Raw genomic sequence first — 20,539 nt, forward strand, 5'->3', positions numbered from 1 at the left:
ATCTATCTGTCGAATGCATTTACGATCTACATCTCAGTTATTTAGCAGACGAATTCATCCGCAGGGAGCCCATGGTCACTGAGAGTGCACAATCAAAGACTTCATAACTTCATAAAAGCCCACAGGCAAAGTCAAAACCATTACAGCTAGCGGGGCAAACATTCTCCGGCAATCAGAGTCAGGGTGATTTTGTACAGTGGGATGTGGGAGCATGTGTTTGGCCCTGATGGTGCAGCAGTGATGAGCTCGGGGCACTTGGAGGTGAACAAGCAGACTGGGCAGAAGTCTGAAGAAGAGGTGGTTAGGAGTGGGAGCTGGAATAACACTGCTATTTCCCCCCACAGCTGCCATCTAAACAGAGAAAATAGGTCGGAGTTTATGTGTGTGTCTGTGTGTGTCTGTGTGTGTATTCATAAGCTGTCATAACTGTTTAGACTGTGTTTCATTCCTCTGGAGTCAATCAAACATTCTCAGCATCTGCTTGCACCATCTCTGTAGTCAGTGCAGGCTGCAAAAATATCCTCCTTAATAACTCATTTAGCCTGAAAGTAAGTCCTGTCTTGTTTTAGAACACTTCTGTCAAAATGACTTCAAATGTTCTCAGTGAGCAGAATGAACACTGTCCTGAAATGATGTGACACCAAAGAAACATTTGATTTTTCATGAAGAAAAAAGTGAAACACTCTCATAGCACAGGCAGTATATATTCTGTATTTGAAAAAAAAGCACATATATAACACAAATAGTACCTGCATGCAATTCATCTGAAATATGAAAATGAACTCACAGCAGTCGAAGTGAGTGCAGTCCACTGAAAGCCATTTTGGGGATACAGCGCAGCGAGTTATAGCTCAGAATTCTGCAAAGTAAGATCGTCACAAGTGTCACATTTAGGTAGAATTAAAACAAAACTTTTCTAGTTGCAGATAAATTAAAATGACAGTCAAGGCTGGTTAAGACTTACAGAGTGGTAAGCTGACTCATGTTAGCGAAGGATGAGTTGGTCAGAGAGTTTATCTTGTTGTTGCTCAGGTCTCTGAAACGTAAAAAAGGAATCATTCACTGTACTGATCAACACCAGGGGTGTCAAACATAAGGTCCGGAGGCCAGAATTGGCCCGGCAAAGACTCCAATCTGGCCCACTGGATGACTTAGGAACAAGAATTTTGGCATGAATTTTGGACTGTAAGAACCGATAAAGACCCCCCCCCCACACACACACACACCTTTTTATACTACACCAAAGTAATTAAGCAATAGATAATCAATTAAATGACAGTAAAGGTCTTTCTTTCTGTGAAAAAAGACATAATAAACTGGATATTTTCTGTGAATTAACAAGAACTTTCTGTTTTATAATTACACAACAGTCTAGGCAACGAGCTACCAGATCTTTTGCTGTAATTTTATAAAGCTGTTTCTTAGACTTTAGGCTCAAAGAATCATTCTTAAGCAACATTTCTTTGTGTTGTAGAAAAACTGACATACTTGAAATTGCACTTCATTTTATTGCATTAATATATCTCAGGGATTAAATGTGCAGGTAAACACAAAGGCTTAACATCAAAGTGAGCTGTATGTGGCCCACGGTGTAATATAAGTTTGACATCCTGGATATAGACCTTGTAATTGAAGATGTACACAGACAAAAAACTTACACCAGCTGTAGGTATTTGAAGGCAGACAGTTCCTTTGGAACAACACTGAACTGGTTTCCATCTAGATACCTGGACAGACAGACACAAATAGTTTTGTAATGAACCAGCAGGCGCTATCATTGAAAGATAGAACAGCTACAGCAGACTGAAAATATTTACCAGCACTGTTTCTTAATGTATTTTCAATCTAAGATTCACCATGGCTCTGGTAACCAGTTGGCTACCAGAATATTGGGATAGTGAAAAAATGAATAAAAGAGAAATCATTATCAGTAGCTGATGATTACTGTGCAATCCCTGTTTTACTCTTCTACACACTATTTAACTGCATCACAGCCTGCTCAAACAGGATTGTTAAAAAAAAGTTAGAACTTCAGTCAGTCTACAAATGAAAACCAGAAAGCTTCTGGTGTCAGATTCTGCATATTCATGTACGGATATCTGCTTACAAGATTTTAAAACAATGTTGCTTGTCAAGACTAGAAGTCAAGCATAGCAAGCATTCCACAGTCATGCTGTTTAAGTAGTCCCATTTCACACAGATACTGGGCTAAGAATCACTTCTACTGTGAAAGAGTGACTAAGAAAAGAAGACAAATGTGTTACTTTCAGTGAATTTGCTTTTTTCTGATTTTCCAGTTTAACAACAATTCCTAAATGTGACCCAGCACTTTTAAAGTGATGTACAAACCCTTGTGTTTATGTGGGCTATGCAAGTGAGTGATGTATACAAGGCACACAACCACCCTCCTGATTACCAATACAAAGTCCTACTAGTGGTGTGTCACTTTGATAAATGGCTGATTTAGGGCCTGGTCCTTCTGAGCAGAGCTGCAGGCTCCTGCTATTGTTCTTGACTGTACACAGGGTGGGAAGCACAGGGTGCGTGGGTGCGGGGAGGTGGGTAGTTAGGAGGCCTTTGGGTTCAGTGGTAATGATAGGTAATGACGGTGCTGAGGACACTTGGGATAATGATGGAGTAGCAAACTCTCCAGATGACAAGATGAAAGCCCAGAACAGAGGGGTACACCTGGTCACACCTGCTGGGACAATGACAGGCCTTAAGGCTCGCACAGCGTGTGTGTGTGTGTGTGTGTGTGTGTGTGTGCCTGAGTTGGTCTGAACCACTTTAAGCATTATTGGAAAGTTCCAGACCTATTCCATTTCCTCCCCTTTCCATTGAAAACTGCTCATTAAAATGTCCTGTTGCTCCCCTATGCTCCTGTGGACAGGCTTTTGGCCCTCACACAAATATTCACGCACACACACAAACACACACACTAATCCTTGGCTCTGAGTGTGAGAGTGACATCAGTGCTAGCCCTGAAGGCTGTGAGGAACATAGAAGAAGAATGTCTGAGAGAATAACTACAGGGTTTATTGACTCCTTTCCTATTCCCTAAGTGACGCGATGTGTTTTCTTTGCCCCTGCTGTTAACACTTATCTTTTTTAGAGGCTCATAAAGTCCACTTTACGTTTTTTTTAATGATCTTCCTTGCTTTTAAGGAAAGATGAGGCGAAAATAATACCTGATAAATATAAATGCAATTGGAGCAATTAATTCCAAAGAACTCACAGTTCTGTCACATTCCTGGGGATGCCTTTGGGCAGTGTGTGAAGGTGCTTGTTACTGCAGCGCACCACGGTCTCTAAGCATGTACATTCACTGGGACACTGGGGCCGAGGCACACAGCTTGTCTCCTCTTGGCCTGGGATAAAAGAAGAGAGATATGAGAGAGGAAGACAAAGAAAACATGACCATGAGGGCAGACGTAAATGGAAACAAGCCAAAAAAATAGCTGTTTTTTCTGACCAAAAAACCCCCAAACTTTAGATAGAGTAAAAATAGAAAGCAAACCGAAAGACAGCACAGCATCACAATAAATTAAACCTGACAAGGCATTGAGAAAATAAAGAAGGAAGAAGTAAAAGATGTGAAAAGCACAAAAACAAAAATTAAAGGACAGAAAGAGAAAGGAGACTCGCTAATGTAGTATTGACCAGCAAAGGCAAAGAATGGAAGCTGCCTAAAGCCTGAAGACAGGTCTAACAATCATTCAGGTGCAAACAGGGTGACTGATCAATAAGGCAAACAGCTCAATAGCTCCACTCAGCATTTCATTGATCAGCAGCTTAGGAACTGCTGAGTATCAATCTATTCAGTAAACAAAAGACTCACACAGCAGTGGCCATTATTTGAGATTATCTCAGAAACTTTAAACAGCTCGTCTTTATAACATACTATGGGTTAAAATCTTCATCAGTCACACCCAGGTTAGTTTCAAACACAGAGAAGGATTAACATATCCTATTTAAGATGCTTTTCTCTTTTCAAGGAGGGAAAAAACTCCACTTACACGGGAGCTGTGGTATAACGTGAAGTAAAGCACTCAAAGCTGCCTACCTTCCTCACAGCGGAAGTCAGGCAGAGCCACATCCTGGAGCGGGATCTCCTTCAGGAAGGCAGGACGCTGGCAGCGAGGGTTACCTGTTACAATCTTCCTGCTCCTCAGCCAATCACCTAGCCAGGCCAGCCGACAGTCACAGTTGAAGGAGTTGGCCAGTAAGTTACTGGGAGAGAGTGAGAATAAAACAGACTGTGAGAGCAATAAAACCTAAAATTAAAGCTAGGCGTGTGAGTGTGGCAGGATCTTACAGAGTGGACAGAGTCTGGAGGGTGTCGAAGGCTCCGGGTGTGATTGTGGTCAGCTGGTTGTCATACAGAGACAACAGACGGACGTTGTGAAGCCCTGTGAAGCTGTCATTGTGGATACAGCTGATCTTGTTGTTTCTCAACATCCTGATGACAAAAGAAATACACATTAATAAAAAAAAACATCAGAAACTTTTCCAAATATGGACAAGTATGGGGTTGTGACTCACAACATTCGCAGTCCCTCAAGGCCACGGAACATCCCACTTCGAACCGAGTCCATCTGATTGGCTGTGAGGTGAAGCTCATTGACAGAGGACGCGCCTTCAAATGCCCCATCCTCAATCTCTGTGATCTTGTTGTTGCTGAGGTTACTGTGTGTTTGTGGGGGGAGAAAGAAAGCATGTCGGAGAATTAAAAGCAGCACTTACTCTTTAGAGAGTGACTGCTGAAAGGTAAGAGGATTTCTACTTACATTTTCTTCAGCTGGGAAAGGTTCTTAAAAGCTCCAGTTGCTTCTAGAGTTGTAATCTCATTGTTGTTAAGGCGGCTAGTGGGAATAAGATTGAAAGGTTTAATCATTCAGACGGAAAAATCCATTCAAATTCTCTTTAGATATTCACTGTGAGTTTTAAAATTTGATTCGTCTACAACTTCAGCGCACAAAAGATTCTTCAAATACTTTTTTTTCTTGTTTGCTTACAGTTCGGTGGTGGATGCAGGTATGTGCTCGGGGATTTTGGTGAGCTTAAGGTTGGAGCAGTCCACAACATTCGACTCACAGCGGCACTTGGGAGGACAGACTGGATCACTGTTACATGCATTGTTCAGATGGCTGTCCTCTGTGCCTGAAAAGGAGAAAAAATAGACATTGTTACGGCACAACATATAACACGAGTCATTCTTCCAAACCAGCACAAGTGCCTTCAATCCCATGATGTTCGCAGTCACGCATGCGCCCCCTCAGCAGCTGTGTGTCAGCAGTTTGTCCTGTTGTGACCGAAGAGGAGACTTCCCTACTTTAGGGTACCTTAGGTGCCCTATAGAGCATCCTGCAACCCTCCTACCATTGATAGGAGAAGATGAATGGGTGAGTTACTTTAGAGAGAGGTGATGGAGCATTGGGGTGAAAAGAGAGAGGATTTGGACAGCCAGCTTGAAGCAGATCACCCAAGGGACAGAGAATGAAGGAAGAAAGGAGGATGAGAGAGGCACAGGAAATGACAGGTGGATTTGAAGGAAAGGAGAGAGAGGAAACAGATGCAAAAGGAAGAAAAGAAGAAAGACGAAAGAGAAATGAAAGGTGAGGGGCGGACGTGCAGAGAGACGCCTGTCCTGATAGAGCGAGAATGAGGCAGCGAGGGGAATGTGGGACGTTTTCCTGCACCACCTCTGTCTATGAATAGATGTTACGTGCCAAAAAGTGTGCTTCAAGTTACATCATGGCTGCTCAATAATGAAAAAGCACTGGGAGCTACTTAGAACAGTGTGTGTTTGTCTGTGAGTGTCTATTGTGCCCCGGTGTGTGTGTATGTATGCATTTATATGTGCATTTAGAGCGTATGTGTGTATATGTTCCATTTAGAGGGAAAAAGCCGGAATTTGTTTTAGAGCTTTGTTTTGTGTCCCATTCCCCTTTTGCATGCTCACATCAGTGCACCATTCTGCCTGAGGTTTAGCGATGACGTCAGTGGAACCGCACGGGGCACCCAGACCACAGTCATGAGCAGGAAAACCTCAAACAACCAGGACAAAATCCTACAGTTGAATATCAAAAATCTGTCCAAACAAGACCTAATCCCAAAACCTCATTGCTGACTTTATTAGAATACCTTTGGACAGTGACAAAAAAAAATTCCCAGAAACCACTTCCTCTTGTTGCCTGTGCAAAAAACATTTTTTCTGGAGCTGTGTCACTTCTCAGTGGCTCAGCGGAGCGGAGGGTGCAGACAGACACGGTAATGCTGGTCATTAAGGAACTTTTCCCTCGCTAGGCCAGACACAGGAAAAGGCATTTCCTGCGATGGAGGAAGCAATGAAAATACAGCACAGAGCTTTGATCTCGAGGATGTAGAGGAGCCAGGGGAGATTTCGTGAGCCTGAGTCATCGTCATCGTCACAAGTGCGTGGTGGTGACACTTTTACTGTCAGCAGATTTACACGAAATCAGAGAAAATAGAGGGCAGAGGGATGAGGTTTTTCCCTCTCTGAGGTGCAAAGTGACTCATCACTGGAGTTGCAGAAGTTCTCATAAATCTCTGCAACTCGGCCCCCATTATCAAAGTTACTGAATTCCCATGCTATCAGTGATTTGGACGTGTGTTTCCATTGTGGAAGCTTTAATTGTTATCAGTCAGGAGAGGGTTAAATTCTTATTAATCACGTTCCGCTTTGATCTTCTTTCTGCTTATATAGGACTCCCATTTGTTCTCTAAGCCAGTGCAAGCTTTATCTCAACTTAGCACACAAAGACACATTAATTTCCACACACGTACACACAGATATACAAGCGTAGACAATGAATCACCCAAGCATATGCAACCCCACTAAGGCACACGCACATACACACACACGCAGACTTTGACACACATCACTGCTCCTCCCGGTTATTTTCTTGGAAGTGCTCTTGTTAAGAGGTCCGGAAACATCCGCCGATAGGAATCTCAGTCCTCTGGTGGGCTTTATTTTCTTTAGCTTTTACTGATAGAAAGGACACACTTTCTTTCCCCCTCTGTCTCGCTCCCTCTGCCTCCTTTTCTGTCCCTCTCTGTGACTGACTGTCTGTGCTAATGCCAAAGCAAAGACACATTTCCTTTGGACTATCTGCTGAGACTGTTAGGGAAACAAAGTTGAGAAGAAACAGATGCTCTCACACATATATATCACATTAAAATTCACACATAGGGGCAGTAACTCTTGGGCGCTATTAGGTATTCTGGTGTGCACTTTTATCTTAAGTATCTCAACAAACGGCATATTTTACTTGTCACTTTAAAATTGCCAAGGTTTATTTTTTTGGTTGTTATTTTTGAAACAGCGAAGGGAAAACTGTTGTCCAGACAATATCTTCTTAAGGAAAGGCCTTGCTTATTTCAGCAAGACAATGCCAAAGCAAATTTCGCACAACACTGCCTGCCCTGCTATCCAAATCTATCAACCAGTAAAACATTATGTGCTTTATGAATAATGACAAAGGAGGCCATAACCTGCAGAAATAGTAGATCGGGAAAGAGGAGGGAAACGTTTTGCTTTTAAACCGACAGCGATTGCCGTCTCCAACTGCCAAATGCTTACTGCCTATTTTCAAAAGAGGTGATGCAACACAGTTATAAGTGCTGACTTATTTTGATATTTCAGAGCATGTTGCTAAATCAAATTCAGATTTTTCATAAAAATTGACATTTCCCACACCAAACATTTGGCATTGTTTTCTGTTAATTACATAATTTTAATTGGCAAATCACTGATTCCTACAAGACTTCCACATGAGTTTGGCTAACCTGCATGTTCATATCTAGCATGATCATCTGAATGCTTGCTGTTCTTTCTGACTCAATTATAGCATTTTTAGAAATGATTGCAAATATACAAAAGTAATGCCTGGGCTGTAATAAACTGAATTTTTTTTCCCTTTAATTTGTGGAGAACTTTGTTTAAATGAATAGTAAGCAATGGAAAAGTGATGCTGGTAGATGGCTGCAGGTGGAAAATTAGAGAAAAGAGAACGACAATGATAGGGGTGAAGGTTTACAAGCCACTCACCTGGGATGACGTACTGCTCTTTGGCTGTGATGGAGAAAAGAAAGAGGGACGGATGTCAGTGAGACCAGTCTGGTCTGCATAGCTTTGGCACTGCTATGCTTCATATCAGTCATATATAAAGTTTATATATGACGACACATGATTTAAGGTATATGACAATTAAACAGAGAAGCCTAGGACTATCTCTGTGTGGCAATATGGAGACACTAGTAACAATGTAAAAAGGTGGTAAATATTTGGCTGTTGCTAAGGAAGGGTGACATGAGGGGAAAGAAGGAGACGGTGAGAAAGAAGGAAAAAGTCAAAAAGGAAAAAAAAAAAGAAAGTAAAAACAAAGAGAAAAAACACATGGACTCCCTTCTCCACCAGATCGAGTCAAACAAATGAGTCTATAAAGAAGTGTGAAACCTCAGCAGGTCAGAATGCCAGACAGCGTAGCAAAGTGTGTACACACAATGGTGGGCACACAGTGGAGGGAGTGGGAATGATGGAGTCTGGCTAGTGTCATGAAGAGGAGAGAGAGAATAAGGGGCCATGAAGGAAACATGAGCCCGGTGGGTAGTGAGCAATGAAGAGAGCAAGAGGAGACAGCGGCTGGTAGGGATGGGAGCCTATGACTGGCAAAGGGCAGGGGAATGGTGGGCACAGGCAGAAACTCTAAGCCCTAACACCAGCCTGGACTGGTGATCTCAGCTCACTGCGGTTTGAATGTGAAACCAGACTCACGATGTGGTATTATGCAGGGAAAGTGGAGAAAAAGCAAACAATCCCTCTCTCCTTGGCCCCAAGTTCATCTGGGCAGATATTGATTGAGTAGCAGCAGCACAGCAAATGATAGGCAAAGTAAAACCTTCTGCCGGGACTGATCGCTCATTGAATGCGCTATCATGGAGGGATAAAAGTCACTCCCAGCAGAGAGAAAGACAGAAGGTCAGCGAGGAGCAGCGTGAGACAAGTGGCATAAAAACAACAAAGCCTGTCTGAGAAATAGAGAAGACCAGCAGGGATGAATTTCAGCAGAGTGACACGGAGCCACCGGCCTACCAGAGCAGCGGAACTTCTTGCTCTTTATTTGCCCGATGCGTTTGTTTGCGAGCCGCCGTGGGCTGGCACAGCGGGCGCCGCTCGTCTCGATCGGGTTGGTGCGCAGGTAGTCGGCCAGCCACTTCAGATTACAGTCGCAAATAAATGGGTTCTGGGCCAGGTGACTGGAAAAAAGTTGAGAGGAAAAGACAGAAGAAGAAAGGGAATAAATACATGAAAACTGATGTTCATGTGTGGGCACAGACTCTCACCTGGAACCACAGAAACACATACCTGAGCAATAATTTAAGATTAAGACTTGAAAAACACATTTATTATCCAACCAGACCGTTTCTGTGTCATTTGTTCACTTTGGAAGACATATAATAGAACTAAATAGCGCTCTCTGAGTAGTGTTTTGTAGCGGGAAAAACAATCTATAGCTGATTTTGTTGTTAACTTCGAGCAGCATCCAGCTTACGTAGCCAGTCTGGGGATGCCAGAGACTGGTAGAAACGCTCATTGTGCACTTCCATCCTGTATTTTCAATGCAAGTGTAAAAACAAGCTTGAGACACTTTAATACAGTGCTGTTTTAAGTTTGTGTGTATGTGTGGTGAGACAAGCCATAGCACCATCATCATCACCACTATCAACCTCAACAGGTGTTTCTATGACAATGAGAAAACCTTATGCTGTATATTTTAGATGCCCGTCTGCTGTCTGTATTGATAGCAGTGTTTGTGTTGCCTTGTTGCTTAGGACAGAAAAAAGGAGACATTAATTTCAATGAATTGGTGTTGTCTCCGTAACAGTGGTGGAAAGACTGGGTGTGGTAGATGTGCTGCTTTTGATCTCTATCTAGCTGGAGAAGCTGTGTGTGTGTGTGTGTGTGTGTGTGTGTGTGTGTGTGTGTGTGTGTGTGTCTGGGTGTTTGTGACGATGATAGATTTACTCACCTCTCTACCTCGTGATTCCATTCCTGTGTTATTACACAGACTTGCAAGTAAACAACTCCTGTGTTGGCTCATGTTTTATGGTAACGGATCAGCATATGTCAGAGCGTGTACAGCAGCGTGTGTGTGTTTCACTCACAGGGTCTGTATTGCTCGTAGTGAAGTGAAGGTGCCCTTGGCGAGGGTTTGGATCTTGTTGTCATAGAGCGATAGCAGCGAGAGATTCTGCAGGTCCTGGAAGGCGTTGGCACGAACGCAGTGAATCTTATTGGCATTCAGCAACCTGAGAGAAGGGGGAAGAAAAGAAAAGTAGAAAAAAAGGAGGGAGGGAAGAAGGAAAAAGCAACTTGTCAGAATTTTTTTATGTATTCATTCATTATACATTCCATCTAGAAAACTATGCATAGGAACAAAGTTTATTTGAAGGTTATGACTTCTTTACTGAGTAGGAGTACAGGGTGCCTGGTATTGAATATATGCCCGCAGAGTGTCTTGTGTGTGTGTGTGTGTGTGTGTGTCTGTGTGTGTGTATGTCTTTGTAATCCACTTACAGAAGTTGTAATGCATAGAGGCCGTCAAACACCCCCTTAGGCAGGTCGGTGATCTTATTTCCATACAGCACTCTGCAAAATCACAACACAGACTCGCTTTAGTCAGAATATGACAGCCCACTGGCTCCTCATGCACAAGCTCAGCTCGGGGCTACTTACAAGGAGTTGAGGGACCGCAGCCCCTGGAAGGCATCAGGAGCTATCTCTGAGATCTGGTTGTTGCTCAGATCTCTGTGTTGGAGAAGAACACATTAAAATTAGTCAAGGAATTTGAGAATTTGGGAAAAAGGCCAGTTTCCTCTTTTTATGAAAAGCCTGACTCCTTTGAAGGTGGGGCGGATGCATGGCCCCTGCTTCTCGCTGGCATCAAATATAAGCAAACGTACTGCGAGCTGGATGAGGATGACTTCCAGCTTTCTCCCATATTTAATGGTGCGTCTCTTCAAGGGAGCCTTGGAGCCAATCAAAACATTTACTTTAATTATTAGTGGCAAACAACCATTCTTCTGCTGCGTTGCTATGTGTGCATGTGCATGTGTGTGTGTGTGTGTGTGAGAGAAAGAAAAATTAAAAAAATGTGATGCAGGGCCAAAATCCAAAGTGAAATACGGTAGACTGCCTCTGAACATAGCTGTTGCTAATAGGATCCACAGGCCTCTCCCCACAGGATAACCACTAAGCCCGTGTGTCTATGTGTTTATGTGCGTGCATGTCTGTGTGAATAAATGCAACAGTAAACGAGGAACAGTGGGACAGAAAGGGAGAAAGACAGATGGAGAGACAGAGTTAATGGAGTATGTGGACTGAACTCGAGTCGACTGGATACCTTTGAAGGGAAATCATCATGTGGTGAAGAAGAGGGATATTTTCTCATTTGGGGGTAACAGTTAAATAAGTGGCCATTTGTCTTTTTGCAAAGGACTGAGGTTTCCTGGAAATGAAAACGCAGCAAAGGAGCCAACATGTGCACTGGTGTGTGTCTGTAAACTCAGACACTAGCGTGTTTACGCATGTGGCGGTGAGTGAGGCCGCTTACTGCATCCCTGTCTAAAGGGATGGTTCATGTGTAGGTCATTCAAACTGGGACAAGGTGAGAGAGAATGTGTGGGGTTGACATTTACTGGAAGAAAAGGACATGCAGGGTCAGCACAAGCGGTGCACAAACCACGAATAGCAAACGCTCAGACAAGTGCACAATAGCCTTTAAAAAACTTTTACTCAGCTGATTTTGCCTCTTAATTAAATATTGAACCTCTCTGAGTGAGTCATTTTTCAGAAAGCCCGGTTAAGATTATATGATGAATCTGAAGAGACATTCATCATAATGTATAGATGCTGTCTGCATACTGTGTGCTCAGGGTGTAGGACATAGGACTGGCCTAGCCATTACGACTATATAGCCAGCTGAATCAATAGAGCCTCTAGGGTCAACAAAGATACGTGACCATGCATTGTTGTTGCTAAAAGCAGAATGAGCAGCAGTAGCAGGTCATGTATGTTAAGAAGAACAGATCAAGACCACTGATTTAGATACATTTTGTCTCTGTTTTTGAGGCGTTCAGATTGGGTTTGGCACCTCTAGAAAAATCAGATAAATATGCCACAAATAGGGATGGCTGTAACTCAGGAGGTAGAGCAGGTCATCAGCTAATCGCAAGGTTGGTGGTTGGGTGCTCCACTCTCCCATCTTTAGCATCCTTGGGCAAGATACTGAAGATCAAGCTGTGTCCAGTGGAGTACAAATGTATAGTTATAGAGATGCATACCGCATTCGCTTGTTTGAATGAGCTATGTTGTACAAAGTGCATGAGTAGAAAAGCACTATATAAGTACCATTAATTTCCTGTAAGTCTGAGCTTAGAGTAGGGTCTCTTGTGCTTGTGAATCGCTTTGAACTGCATTTGATTTGTTTGAGAATGACTCTGTCATTAAATCTTCAGTGATTAGTTGCTTGAATAGGATGTAAGTTGCTTCATTTGTTGCATTTCTGTACAAGGTTCAAGTTTTTATGCACTTGTTGCATTTGTAATTCAACAAAAACCCCTGCTTTAATTTCTATGTATATCTTTAAATGGTTGTAACAATATTCAGTTAAACATAATGACTTTTCTTGTTGCTAATCTTACTGTTAATGCAATGCCTTTTTAGTTTAAGGGATTTATTCAAGTTTAACATAGACATTGGACACACCGGATAGTCTGGTTTGTCATTGCTGACATTTTTTCCAATATATATAGTATAGCCTCAAACAAAAAAACGAATTAATTTTAGTATAAAATATAAAATATTTTGGGGATTACCTTGGAGCTACATTAAGACAGCAGCTGCTTTGCTCTGTCTACTGCTCTCTGTTCACCTCATCTGAACTTCAAACTGTCCCCGGGGCTGGATGATAAAACCGTGAGAATTCCTTTAAGAAGGACAGAAAAACTCCCTGACCTCCGGTTTCCTCCATCTCCCCGCTGCTATGTCAGTCAGATCTGGTGGTGTTGGAGGTATGGGTTTGGCTGCCTGGTTGTGTGCTGGCTAGTTGGCCGGACAGCTGGCTCAACGGGTGAAAAACCACTCCGTGTTTAACTGCCCGCCTGTCACTGTTCAGAGAACGAAGCCTCAGCCCTCATTCCAACACACTCTCTGTCCCCTCATCATCATCGTCCCAGCCGGTGGTTTGCAGTTTGCCCACGCAGGCACACAACACACACACTCAGACTGGACACAACACTAACCAGGGGAATACCAGTATATAGCACTGAAAAATGAGAGCTGTTATTACGCTCATGTAGGATGTGAGTGCTTGCTTTCCATGCCACCACTAGTCTGAGAACAAGAATTTGTTCTTAAGGCACAGACAAAATAAATACTTCATGCTCCCTGGATGTGGAATGAGAAGACCGCCAATTGTCGCTTCTTTTTCCAGCCCTAAACTTCTCGTTCTCATCTGTATTATTTAGCCCTGAGGGTGAGTGTACTGATGTACTTACATCCTACGCAGTTTCTTGTAGGGAGAGAAGGCTCCGGGTGGAACAGACTTAATCCCATTCTGCTCCAGACGTCTGAGAGGAGAGAAGTGGAGAGGAGAGGAGAAGAAGATATAGTGTTATTTAAACAAACAATAGAGTTCTCCATGTTAACAGAGTTGAGTAATCACCTCTGACCCTTAGTGATTGGCCTGATTATATTAGTGGAGATCTATTCCCCAGCTGTAATAGATCCAGGCATGTTGGAGTCATAACATCATCAGAACCAATAAACAGTGTGAATGCTAAAGTGCTGAGGAATAGGACTGGAGGGGAAAATGCTCGGTCTTGGTTTGTGTGAGAGTGTTAAGGCCTTTTTTTTTTAAAACTAAAAGTCATATTTCTTTGTGAGATAGCATTTACAGTTTCCAGCACTTATGTTCTCATATGAGATCCTGAGATCAATAATGATCTCACTTGTTCTTGTTAAATTCGCTGTTATCCTCAGGGTGTCTGCAAAGTGTCTACTGAAACCTTTGCAGCAGGGTGAAATATTGCTTCTTTGAGTTTACTTTTTCCTCTGAGCCTAAGAGCTGCTGAAGTAAAGTTGACAAGGAAAGCGCTCGGGAAACAAAATCTTACCATAAAACAACTGTCAAAGAATGAAATTAATACACAGACAAACATACACTTGGGCATGTAGTACAGAGCAGTAACCGACTCTAATCAGTCTCAGATGTGCCCAGGGAAATAGACATCCCATTAGAGCGGGTATGCATATGTGCGTTTCAAACTGCTACTTGGGACCCAGACCAATTCCCTTGTGTAACTGGCAGAGGGCTGTTTATCTGCAGGTCAGTTCACAGCTTTTAAAACTGTCCTTACCAAGGCTTAGCAGGGCCCAGAGGGAGCCAGCTGCAAGCCTGTCTGGTTGGTCTACCATTCTGCCTCCCAGCAGAGGGACTGGCTGCAGACCATGAGGCATGGGCCTGCGGTGGGCGGGCGGTTACGGCAGAATCTAAAAATCATTAAGATGCTATTTGTCACCGCAGGGAAATGAGAAATATTTTAAAATCTGCAAAACTCTTTGGCCAAAGGATGGCTGTTGATAAATTTAACCATCACCTTCTTAAGTATGTGACTTCTTGGCGTGCAACCATTTCCACAGGATTTAATTACTCCGTTAGAGGCATTTCAGATTTACTACATGCCTCTTAGGCCTTCTGCATGACTATGTTTATTTCTATCCATGGGGGGTAAATGTTTTGTTGGGACATTAGCCACAACAGTTAACAGTTTGGGGTTTCCACATTTTTTTATTTTTTTTATTTTTTTGGTAATCAAGAATCTTTCCCCTTCAAAAGGAGTGGCCTTTAAGGAGAGATATAGAAATCCAACTGACATTCTCAGGATAGCAGTGATTCCAGACCACAGATTCCTGTGGTGGACATGCTCTCTCTGTCTGTTTTTGTCTGAATGTCCCAGCGAGTCTGTGGATTTAGAGAGGAGTGACAGCACTGTGGTTCCTCTGCCCTCACCATGCGGCAGAGTGGTGGGCCAAGTGGCTTTAGCGCCTTCTCTCATCAACCAGTCTGTCTGACTGGTCCAAACCAGTCTGGCACTCTACATGATGTTTGTATGTGTATGTATACGTCTGCTGTGTATAAGCATGCCTACATGCTGTGGTATCCCGGTGTGTTTCTCTGAGCCAGACAAGGATATACACACACTGCCTGCCTGACAACTTTTAAGCTCTCACATTGTCACTCCTTCCAGATCAATATGTGGAAGCGACTTAATCCCTGCAATCAACACAGGAGCTACTCCGTCCAATTGGCAGACAGGAAAAAAATAAGATAGAATCTCTCAGAGTTGCCAGTGGACCGACGATCAATGGTTTGCATCCAATTTATCAGGCTCAACATTTGTATGTGTGTCTGAGTGTGTGTGTGTTCTCTTGTTTGTATCAGTCTAATCAATGTTCTTCATCCTTTTCATTAGGGCCTGGGCATGGTTTTCATTAAGGGGAAACACATTATGCCTTTGGGTATTCACCCAGTGAGTGCGTGAGTAAGAAGTAGATGGCAGAGCCATAGCGGTGTGGATGAAAGGCAGGGGGGAGAATTTTATGGCAGCATTCACTCATTGCAGACGGGGACTATGGCGCATAATAATCTGTTGTGGTAGCGTTCAGGCTAACTGGGCCTGGTTTCACAAGACAGAGGACCAGAAACCAGCTCACATCCTCGGCAGCCATAAACACAACACTGGCATTCATTAGGGTAAAACGGGGCAGAGAGGTTCGCAATCCTCCGATTTGTACATAATGAGAGCAGCATGCGTGTGTGTTCGTGAGTTACAGAGGGCCTCATTAACAAGGTATTAGGCTAGCCTTGATATCTAGCAGCCGCCCTTGCTGTAATTGCAACTGATTTTATAATGAACTTCAAGCACAGATCAAACCTGCTGCACCAAGTTACAGAACGGACCAGCGCCTCAACCCCCTCTTTTTTAGTTATTCGGCGTTGATTTGTTTCCTTGAAATCCGGCAATGGGGGGAGAGAGGGAGGGAGGACAGAGTGAAATGTAGTGATAAAAAAAATGAAGAGAGGAGGAGACACGGGTACAGGAAAGAAAATTGTGGGAATTAAACCTGTAAGGTAAGGCCCTGGTGGGCAGGACAGAATAGGCATAATATAACAGAGTGATTTACCTTTGTGGTCTTGTAAAAGATGAGTCAGAGCATAGTAGAGTTTATTAGCAGAACACAGTAAAGCACCAATTAGATGTGAAGGGCAGGGAAGGTTTTAACATGGCCTGACCCATCTGCTATCCAGATAGACTCCACTCTCTATAAAACGTGCATGATAGAGCTATCCTTCAGAAGCTTCCCTGGTCACCCATTAGTGCAGCTCACTGGTTATTAGTCTCATAGATCATATTAGTGTGTATGATATCCCACTTGTGGAACATTACAACTGGAGGGCATGCTGAGGAGGTCTACAAACCATAAAACATTGCAAAACTGCATCTCAATTTTTCCATGTTTTACAGTTTGTAGACCAGGACTAAAGATCAGGCTGAATTAATTATATCCCAAAAGTAAAAATGCAAGATGCCTGAAGCCTAGCTTTTAGAAATGTCTCTGTATTTCTTGGGTGGTCATTTAATTAGAGAAGAACAAGAAGTGTGGACCAGCATGTCCAAATTAGGAAATTCAGAACGCCACTGCACTAGAAATGGGTCAGGGTTGTTGGGGAACATGGGATCTGTGACTTCCATGGTAGCTGGGTATTTATAAACAGACCCCATGGGGAGGAGGAGACCTAGAAACTTGCTGTGTCCTCCTAACGACACACATGCTCCTTGGAAGAACATGCAATGCGACCGCTGGCTTCCTCCCTTCATCCTCCTTTTTTTCTCACCATGCATAAATCACAAAGTTGCAGTGCCATTTCATGCAGATTTCTGCGAGTGGCATGAAAGCCCGATAAAGAGAACTAAAAAAGACTCGTTTGAAAAGTTTAGCCATGCATTCCTAGGAATTACAGTATCCTGGGCCGTAAACAGTTAATACTCAGACAGATGTTGGAGGGCTGATAAACTGAGGGAGGGATGTTAGTAAAGCACTCGCATGTGGTTCACAGCCATCTGAGCTGATAAGAGCATGCAGTTTCAATCTACAGTCGACCGTAAGACTGTATGTGTCGTTCTCAGTGCACAGCAAAATGATGAATGCCCTGCCAGGTGATTCATGCTGAAAAAACTAACCCAGAACAGCATGCGTACATAAAACAAGCATGCTCATATCTCCCCCGGCCTTGTGAAACCCCTACAATTAAAGAAAACGTTGACTGATGCAAAGAGAATTAAATTAAGAATGTTAAGAATTTTTGAGGAGTTTATAATGAATCTTTTCCATGTCAGTCACTCGTCCATGAAAACACTCTGTAAAGAATTATGGACATTTGTGATAGCTGCAGTGCAGCAGTCATGAAAAATGTATATTTCTAAAGTTTTCAGGCGGTATCAGATTTTGCACTTATTATTTTTCAGACACAGATGGTTTTTATTTGAAGACTTTTTTTTCTTTTGTAAAAGCTTTTTTTTGTCACATGTTTGATAAAGAAAGAAGTAGTGCGCTCACATTTCAGCCATGCTCTCAGGCAGGTTTGCTGGGATGGCAGTCAGACCTTTTCCTCTACAGTCCACGATGTTGTTACTGCAGGTACACATGGCAGGACAAGAGCCTCCACCAGTGCTGCAAGGCTGCGGGCTTGAAGACTCCTGGTGTCCTGAAGAGACAATCAGAGGGAAGGATATGCATAAAAGAGAGGAATGTGGAGCTGCTACAGGTGTGTGAGCACAGGTGAATTTGTTGGTTTCAGGATAACAAGATGTAATGGATGTAATTGCTGGAGATCTTTCTGTGGTGATATAAAGCCCCTCATGCTCCTAATTGAGGCTCAAACTCTTATGCGGCTGCTCAAGTCATCAAGCCTTTGTTTTATAAGCTGAATTGCAAATGAACACGCATTCCTAGGGATGAGAAAAACAAATAAAAGAAAAAGACTTACATAGCTTTTAGAATCAGTGGGTAAGAAACTAGGTTATATATCAAAGCAGTGCCGAAGTAGATGTAGGGGAGAGAAAGCGCTTGAATGAGCTGGAGTGGCAATTGAAGGTCTCCCAATAACATCCATTGATCTCTTCGCAAATATTCCTCCTGAGTCTGCGTTCTCTGGGAAGAACTGATGCCATTCTGCACATTCAGCTTTACAACCCCCCACCTCCCCACTTCTAAAAAGCTTCAACTTTTTAATTTGCATACAGAGCACACAACCCGTCATACTGTCTCTAGATACCTGTTCAAATAGCTATGGCACTGTCAACAGTGTGGTGAAGAGCAGGCGCTTGCGCTGGCAGTACAGCGTGTTTGGTGTGTGCGTACAAGATGTGTGTACGCAAGTCTAACCCAGATAAAATGAATAAAACAGACTTTTAAATGGCCTCATTTACACAGCATTACTAATCCAAGTTTCAAACCATGAATATTTGATCGCGTTCCTATCTATCGCTCAGCTTGTGTGGAAAAATGTTGGCGAGAGAGCCAAGTGGGAGTAGACATTCAGCGAGAGGAAGACAGAGTGAGTGATGGTGAAAGTCGGTGACAGAGAAAGCATAACTCCAGAATCATTATGGTTTACCATAAAATTACTGGCGCGAGCGTTTGGACCATTTAGCTAATAAGACATGTTTAAGGTCAGACTTCATACATCTGGTCAATCATCATCAATTACCTGATGGGACGGAATGCTTCGACACATCTGGGAATCAAGTCAGCGATTATCATCGCGAGTGTGACACTGGTACAGTCCCTCAGCACATGCGATATGAGGCACTGTGATCAGAGGACGGCAGAGGTTTGACAGATCTGGGATCAGGTGTAGGGCAGAGAAAAACTCCCTTCTGATCCAACATGGCATATCTGACAGGCCTGGGATCAGGGGGAGTGCAGAGCACAGCTGGAGCGCCCTTAACAATGACAGCTCTGTGACAGGTACACTTGAGGTGAAGCTGTTTGATGTTTGCTCCTCCCCTGTTTTTTTTTTCCTGCCTATCCCCCATTATCTCTCCAATTCGCCTTCTCTGCTACCCAGTTACCTTCCCATTGCCCTTCTTTTATTTGCTTTCCTTCTTCCAGCAGTTTTCCCCTGCTCCACCTGTACTTTCATACTCCCTTTTAACATCCTCATTTTCAGCCTCTTTATCACTGCAAGCCATTAGCTTCTGTCCATGTGCTCACAAGTCTTGATATTTAACTCCCCTCCATCGCTGGCCTCTTCCCGTTTGTCTCCTCTGCAGTTTCCCATTTTTATAGGGTAATTCCTGTTTCACACTACAAGAGCTGTATTGTATTCAACCCTGAAGCAATTTATTATTAATTATTCATCTCAAACACAATATTTTTACTTTTGTATTATATTGTGAGAGCAGTTATGCGGTAGAATTAGTCATCCATTTTTTGTCATATAGAGCATGATGTTGGCACAAGAACCTTTTAACTTTGGGTTTGATCTGCTGCAAACGATCAAGGGAGTTATGCGTAATGTTTGGTTTGAATAAAACAACACACAGAACAACACACAGAAAAGCCCATTAAGACAAACGGGAGTAACTGTATCCTAAAGCAGAAACTGACGCTTGTGTAATTGGCTACAGCTAAGGGGAAAAAAGATTTTCAGCCAGATTTCAAACCTAAAAACCTTTTTGAAAGAAACAAAATTGTTTGGAGAACAGAAAATGCATCTCACTGCAGAAATTTGTGAGATAACGCAAATGAGTGACTGGTTTTGCACAGGAGTCCCTTCAAGCATTTAGAAAGTTAAAGAAGGAGTGTTTATTCTGCAAATGTTGTTTAAAATCCAATTTTCACCTGGATTTAGTACTTTTTAAATCCGCTTTTCCATTTTTTTTAATCATTAAGTATTAGTATACAGCACACAGCAATGTTTTTTTAAACTATTAAAGAATGACCCCATTTTTAAAGGGGACCGATGATAAATCATTGCCTGGAAAAATATTTTTCCTCAAAGCGAAGCAGTAAATGTGTTACTCTGCTCATTACAGGCAAAAATTTACAATACAGTGGTGCTTTCCAGCCTAAAACTGGGACTGAAAGAAAGTGAGTCATAACACAGGGTGCTGCAGAATTTCATCATATTTCGAATCGATGAATAACACACTGTACCCCGTTTTCCTTCTCCTGCCTCTCATAACAGCAACACGCCTCGCTTCTCCATCTTCTTTTCTTCCAACACAGCGCCACCCCGCCCCAAATCCCCCGCAGGTGGCCTGGCCTGGTCACAGCTCACACTAAATACACGCACAACCACACAGTGCTGAACATCAAAAATACTAAAAAAAAACCAAAAAACAGGAGTATGTGTGTATATGCATGTGCCAGCGAGCCAGTCCC

The 20,539-nt window shown here is 42.9% G+C and overlaps 1 protein-coding gene across 4 annotated transcripts in view; it reads right to left on the minus strand.

Moving 5' to 3' along the window:
• Positions 1–20,539, minus strand: part of slit1a (slit homolog 1a (Drosophila)) — an 83,008-nt gene that overhangs the window by 11,185 nt on the left and 51,284 nt on the right. For 2 of the 4 annotated variants that reach the window (XM_085477744.1, XM_085477742.1), the window contains exons 9-24: positions 17,708–17,855; positions 13,585–13,656; positions 10,763–10,834; positions 10,604–10,675; positions 10,192–10,335; positions 9,119–9,282; positions 8,075–8,098; positions 5,016–5,160; positions 4,788–4,862; positions 4,543–4,686; positions 4,316–4,459; positions 4,064–4,230; positions 3,236–3,368; positions 1,659–1,727; positions 965–1,036; positions 788–859 (exon numbers count right to left, since the gene is read on the minus strand). In XM_085477744.1, coding sequence (XP_085333870.1) covers positions 788–859; positions 965–1,036; positions 1,659–1,727; positions 3,236–3,368; positions 4,064–4,230; positions 4,316–4,459; positions 4,543–4,686; positions 4,788–4,862; positions 5,016–5,160; positions 8,075–8,098; positions 9,119–9,282; positions 10,192–10,335; positions 10,604–10,675; positions 10,763–10,834; positions 13,585–13,656; positions 17,708–17,855 — 1,717 coding nt within the window. The remainder of the gene's footprint in view (positions 1–787; positions 860–964; positions 1,037–1,658; positions 1,728–3,235; positions 3,369–4,063; positions 4,231–4,315; positions 4,460–4,542; positions 4,687–4,787; positions 4,863–5,015; positions 5,161–8,074; positions 8,099–9,118; positions 9,283–10,191; positions 10,336–10,603; positions 10,676–10,762; positions 10,835–13,584; positions 13,657–17,707; positions 17,856–20,539) is intronic. The other 2 variants (XM_085477745.1, XM_085477743.1) reach the window with 1 other exon arrangement.

This window comes from Copadichromis virginalis, linkage group LG13 (assembly GCF_057382275.1).
Source record: "Copadichromis virginalis isolate Kocher_CV1m ecotype Utaka linkage group LG13, C_Virginalis_male_GT1.1, whole genome shotgun sequence".
NCBI lineage: Eukaryota > Metazoa > Chordata > Actinopteri > Cichliformes > Cichlidae > Copadichromis > Copadichromis virginalis.